At 29.3% G+C, this 6,582-nt stretch overlaps 1 protein-coding gene across 1 annotated transcript; it reads right to left on the bottom strand.

The window, feature by feature from the left end:
* Positions 1-245: 245 nt before the first annotated feature.
* LOC136091846 (uncharacterized) lies at positions 246-2,395 on the bottom strand. Its single transcript, XM_065819558.1, has 4 exons — positions 2,037-2,395; positions 1,634-1,765; positions 1,350-1,548; positions 246-1,245 (listed from the first exon to the last, which is right to left on the bottom strand). Exons 1-4 carry the CDS (start codon positions 2,393-2,395, stop codon positions 316-318), a joined length of 1,620 nt encoding a protein of 539 aa, XP_065675630.1. The 3' UTR covers positions 246-315.
* Between the last annotated feature and the right edge of the window lie 4,187 nt (positions 2,396-6,582).

Raw genomic sequence — 6,582 nt, forward strand, 5'->3', positions numbered from 1 at the left:
AATTAATAGTTCACAAACTAAGTGCAAAGAAGACTTATTTTTCTAAGGTATATGACTCATTACATTAACTTTATGTTTAAGGTACAAATTACTAGTCTGCTGAAAGGAGGCTCATATAAATATTAATTATCAATATAATATTGAAAATCTTTTAAAATGGAGTAAAATTGACAACAACATAAAGTTAAACACAATTAATCATAAAAAATAATACGTTCAAAAAAACAAAAAAATTAAAATGCATAACTAAAATAAAATACTATTGTAAACATTTGTCTAATATTTAAATACCGGTAACTAAATGTAGAACCTGAATCAATAGAAAACTAAATCACCAAGAGCAACGTCAGCCAAGAGGCTATCTACTGGTATTTTAAAGTCTTCTGCATCATCTTCTTCTTCATCCTCTTTCCAATATGCAATTATAAAACTAACAACTTTTCCAGTAACTGGTGGTAACTTCATAACTATTCTTCCCTTATAAGCTACTTCATTCCCCTCCTCATTCCATAAATGTTCAACTCTAGCTCCTTCAATTTTAACTGGATCCTCATTTAACATTTCTAATACTTTGACTCTTTGGTATTCTGAGAGTGAAGAGAAAATGGAATTATGTACAATATCTAAACTATTTTCTAAAATAAGTTTTTTTATATCTCTAGCTAATCTATTTCTCTGTTCCATTTCTCTTTTCTGACCTTTTTCTTTTAACCGTAACTTTGCTAACTCTTCTCCTCTCAACCTTCTCTCTTTACTTTGTTTTCTTGAAACTGCCCCCCTAGATATACAAAATTTAACTATTTTTTCTTGCTCTTTTTTTGTATTATTACACAGCCAGTCCAGAGATTTGTTCACCTTCACCTTTGTCTTGCCATCTAAAAATGAAATTTCAGCATTAGGCGCCCTGCGAGTAAAAAAGTCTATCATGCCAAGGGTTTTCTCAGCCCAAATATTATTAATAGGGGCACTAACTGCCTTATCTTGCATGAACTGGCTCGGTGTAGAGAGTTCACCAGTCAAGTACCTTGACAGCTGCCTTTTTAAAACTGTCACTGTAGCATTAGCTATTATTTTTAAAACAGAAAGCAATTGCTCCAAATACTTCCCTTCAATAATGCGTAATGTAACCAATGTCTCATCAGAAATCAGTGGGCGACCAAATGTATCTAACTGTGACGACAATAGAAATTCCGGCTCATCACAAAGTATTTCCACAACCTTAATTGCAGACTTGAGATACTCAGCCTAAAAAGAAGTTATTTTTTATTAGAAGTTATTTTTTTAGATCATAAATTAATACATGCATTAAATGTTTAAGTTACATTGTAAGAATAAAAAAAATTGCATACCAATTCAAAATGGTTTCTTTGTTTTTCCTCTGCATAAAAAAGGGCCATCCAAGGTCCAGTTAAGAATTTGCCCCAGAGTCCAAGGGCTTGTAGATGGATCATTATCTCCTCATTTTTGAAATCTCTTAGCAGAGATGTCCTCAGTAAAGTCGTGTTGTTGCAGTACTTCTCCAGATAGTTGACTAGTATTTGTCTGTGCCTAAAAACAGAATAAAACAAATTATGCATTTGCTATTGGAAAATCAAATGCATGGACTAGATAGTTGAATACCAATTGTCAGTACCTGTATACAATGCCAGCTGAACAAAACAGTATGTGCAATCGGTTGCCAACATACCTTGGAAAAGTACTGCAAGATAATCCACTTTGTTTGAGAAAGGATTTCAAACCATGCGGATCTCCTTTGGCCTTGTATCTGAAATACAATAATGCAGATTTAAAACATAGCAAGCAATTAAACTCTGATTTTATAAAAAAAGTAACAATATGCAGTTTGTTTACATTATTTGGATCAAATACATAATTCAAACATTGACCTTAACTTTGAAATGCTGTACAAAAGATTTGCAGCTCTGCAATCTGACCCATAAGTGGTACTGGGTATTGTATCATTCAGCTTTTGAAGTGCTTTCCTGGTCTCACTGGCTATTCCATCAAGTGGATGCAGATGACAGTTTAACTCTTACAGCTCTTTTTCAAGTATGCTGTTTAGCTTCACAACTGCTGCATGGTTAACTGAGGCCCTGTCTGTCAACGTTGACATTATTTTGCCCATTAGTTTTTTCCTTACATCAGCAATCTCTAATTTATAATATGCTGCATATGTGTTGGCTAAATCCTCAATGGTATCAGTAATGTGTTTTACATAGTCCTCTGCCTTGCCTCCTGGTAATTCAGTGATGCTGGCTGTAAGGATTTGTTGCTTAGTAGCAAAATGAATTTGATTTATGTGAATGCCCTTAATTGTTGTTGCATCAAATGCTAATGTCACAACATCAGCATTTATTATTGTTTCTGCCACTTGTAGCAGAGCAATTACTCCCATTTCTCTGGACATCTGCGCAATAAGCACAATTTACTACACTTTATAATCATTATAACTAAGTAAAAAAAATGTCAAATTTTATGAAATTAGAATTCAACCATATTTAAAAAAATAACAATAGTAGTTTAAGAAACTTGTGTTGAAACTTGTATTTATTCTAAATAGGTTAGGCTATAAGTTAGTCGATATATGTACTGAAGCCAATAAATAATCCTTACATTTATATTAAAAAGTCTCCACTTTGAGCAAGTCTTCACACGAGAGCGCAACTAGCGAAATAATAAATTTTAGACCGTTTAAATGTAGCTTTGCCAAGTTTTACATAGTATATAACAACTTATTTGTTATAAAAGCAAACTTATTTGTGTATGCTTGTTTTAATTGGATACCTTTTTTTTTTTTTTAATGTAATAGAAAGTTTCTCTGATAGCAGTTTTAACTGTGGGTTATAGCAGGGTTAGATTTTGGCTTTAACAGCATTTCGGATAACTAAATTTACTCTTTCAGTTAATCAAACGGAGACATAAATATACGTGTTTATTTTATCGCTAGCGTTAAAAACTACTATTTTACTTTTAACGAGATGATAGCTTTTTGCAAGGTAAAACGAAGAAATGTGAATACGACTGCTGAATTGCAAATACTTCTAACTTTTTTAATTTATTGGCTTTTGTTAAAGACTTTGCGTCTAATTATATTATTTCAACATATGTTGTGTAGGCTGACTTGGCGAATTTATCATCATCTTAAAGCTGATCAGTAAATCATACTTTTTATTTCTGCAATATGTACACAACAGTTGTTAACGTCGCTAGTTACTCGCGACGTTATAATTATCTTGTTATATCTCCACATTTTTGAGTTTCTAGATAAAACAATTAATTGAGTTGAGTAATTAATTGAGTTTCAAGATAAAACGAATAAAAACTTTAGGAGAAAGCGTATGAAAACAAACAAAACAAGTTATTTTTTCTCTACAATTTTTTTTACTTATAACTTAAGTTATAATCAGTAGAGAAACATTTTTCTGAAGCACATAACACAATCAATAACTCAATTTATTTAAAAGTTTTACAGTTCGGAGTTATATAATCTTTTATAAAAGGAGTGGGTTGATGTGAACCATCATATAAAAGGAGTGAGTTAATGTGAACCACAGAACCCTATGGTTCACATCAACTCAATTTGCTTAGCATTTTCCCGTCACTATTTGTTGTTACCTATTCGATAAGAATGATTCAATTCATTTAAGAGGTATACCAACAATACCGGAAGCATAAAACAAAACACAAAGTTTTATGTCCGATACTCTGTGGAAAGCTTTTCGAATGTCGGTATACAAAACATCAATTGGAATACCGCTTGTTAAGGTTTCAAGAAATTTTCGTAAACTTTTTGTGCAGCTCTTACCTTTCAAAAAACCATTCTGTTCCTTTGCTAATAGCTTATTTGTTATTAAATGCTTGATTATATTACCAGCAATTATTCTTTCTAATATTTTACATGGTATTGACGACATTGATACTGGTCTGAAATTTGTTGGTTTCAATTTACTCCCTTGTTTAAATATTACCGTATGATTTAGTTAGTCGAATATTTGTTATTTTTTAACGAAATTATATTATATTTCTTAATATATGTATATATATATATATATATATATATATATATATATATATATATATATATATATATATATATATATATATATATATATATAAATATATATATATAATAATAGTTCCAATAAGCTGTGGTGAGAGGGGTAAATTTCAATAAAATGCTTTTTTAATGTTTTAAAATTTTACAAGACGGTCTTGATTTTGTATGTAAATACGCAGAGGCACAATGGGTAAAAAAAGCTGCTGTTCGCAAAAAAGAGAAGCAAAAAAGAGAAGGAAAAAGAGAGGTTGCAAAAATGGTGGTTTAGTGCGTACTCATTATATAGACGTCCCCTACTATAATATAGTATACTTATAGCCTGTATTGCAATTGTATATAATAATTTTTTGTAGGGAAGGGGGATAGAGCATTTCGATCCCCACCCTGTGTGTGACACAACATTCTAAAACAGATAAACTAGATAGCATCTGAATTAATGCATTTCTAACTAAAACTATATATGTTGTATATTTAACAAGCATAAAAAGTATATTTAACAAGCATAAAAAGTATATTTATACATAAATAGTAGAGTAAAACCGGGTAAAACTGCACACTTATCAATAAAAATTAAATAGCTTTTTTATTTTTCATTTTTTTTATTTATTAGGTAATAAAAAACTACATAAGTTAATATAAATTTATGTTAAAATAATAATAATAAAATTATCGAAAATATTAAATGTAAAGGAAAAAATTTGTGCGGTTTTAGGCGACATTCTGATAAAACCACACACTTGAGAAAACACTGAATTTTTTAAATTTTAACTTTTTTGTAATTTATATTTAAGAAACTACAATAAAGTTTTTACACCTTTTTTTCAACAAAAAAATTTAGTTCCAACATCATATTTTATTGGTAAACATGTTTCTTTGCACAACTGTTCCAGACGCATCGAATTCTCGCATTGCAACATTTCTGTGTGTAACTGTACTCAACACTTTTTACATTTTGCAACTTTTAATCGTTTGGCTGCTGGTACTTGTTCTTCATTATTGTTTTGCTGACGTTGCTCAGCATTGTTATGCTCAGGCATTTGAGTGCTTGGCATAGAGAGTCTATGCTTTGGGATAAGTTTAGCAACATTCACGTCTTCCTTTGCTGCTTTTTCTTCATCTCTTTGTTTGAGGAACTCGATTACATTTTCTTCGGTAATACATTTTCCGCCAAGTTTTGACATGTTGCGCTGCTTTGATTTCTTTGATTAGCATGCAATTGATTTCTGGCTCGAAAAAACTGCTTTAACTCTATCTAGATACCGTTTTCGCAACGCTCAACACATGATTGATACCTATTAAAACTTGAAGCTGGTGTATTGAGAAAGATGGTAAGCGGTGTGTAGTTGGAGTAGGTGCTGCGGTGGCTGTTGAAGATGATAAAGCTGTATCTGATCAAGATGGTGTAGGTGCTGCGGAGGCTGCTAAAGTTGATAAAGTTGCTAATGCCTTATGACTTATGTTGTTTTTATTAAGTGGAAATAAGCTAGTGTACTGGAAACCAGCAATTGCATGCAAGCGTGTAAAACATTTACCATTCTCGTTCAGCAGTTTGAGCAACGGTGGAAATTTTGTTTCTAAATTCTAACATTTTGCGTCTTTGTGATACTTCGTAAGAATTTCTTTCCATGCTTGTTTGACATGACAATAGACACCTCTATCCAATGGTTGTAGAATATGTGAAGAATGCTCTGATAGACAAATCAAGATTATATTATGTTTTTTTAAAGGTAAAAGAGAAAAAGAAAAGAAAAGATAAATATAAAGGTTGAAGATAAAACCAAATTATAATAGCAAGTAAATAATTATTTTATATGCATAAATAATTCTTTAACAATCTTAAAAATCATCTTTAAACAAACGCACATAAAAAGTCATACAAAAAAGAAGGAAAGAAAAAAAAAAAAGGAAAAATTCGATAAAAACTAAAAATAAAAACTAAAAAGTTAAGTAAAAAAAAAAAAGAAGAATTAATTAAACTAAGAAAAAAAAAGAAGAATAAGCAATAGTAGTGCTAGAAGATTGTAGTGAAATTTAAGAAGAATTTAGTTTGTTTATATTATAATACGCTTTTAATTTAATGTAATTATTCTTATTTTATTTTTTTTCTAGCTTTGTTCTGTTTATTTTTCATTAGTTTTTTTCCTTTATTCTTTTATTGTTTATTATTATATATACTTATTATTATTATTGTTATTATTGTTATTGTTATTATTACTATTATTATTATTATTATTATTATTATTATTATTATTATTATTATTGTATATCTATATAGTTTGTTAACTTAGTCACTTTAGTTTTACTTGTTAACTTATAATTCTAAGTATAAACTTAATAGTTTATTATTAAATACTTTCACGTATTATAACTAGAATATTTTACTTATAATTATTCATAATTTTTTATTATTTTAATATAATTTATTTTATTTTATACTAATAACTAATAGTTTAACTAATTTTAACTTATTTTTTAGTATTTATTTACATTATTTTTCCCTATTTTTATTACTAGTATTTTTTTCA

The sequence above is a fragment of the Hydra vulgaris genome, chromosome 15, assembly GCF_038396675.1.
Source record: "Hydra vulgaris chromosome 15, alternate assembly HydraT2T_AEP".
Classification (NCBI taxonomy): domain Eukaryota; kingdom Metazoa; phylum Cnidaria; class Hydrozoa; order Anthoathecata; family Hydridae; genus Hydra; species Hydra vulgaris.

Bases quoted from the DNA above. Each gene is read 5' to 3' on its own strand.
- LOC136091846 (XM_065819558.1), bottom strand. From the start codon at position 2,395: ATGGGAGTAATTGCTCTGCTACAAGTGGCAGAAACAATAATAAATGCT. The intron at 1,766-2,036 runs GTAAGAGTTAAA...ATTGTATTTCAG, and splicing joins AGCATACTTGAAAAAGAGCT to ATACAAGGCCAAAGGAGATC. The intron at 1,549-1,633 runs GTACTGACAATT...TTCTGTTTTTAG, and splicing joins TCAGCTGGCATTGTATACAG to GCACAGACAAATACTAGTCA.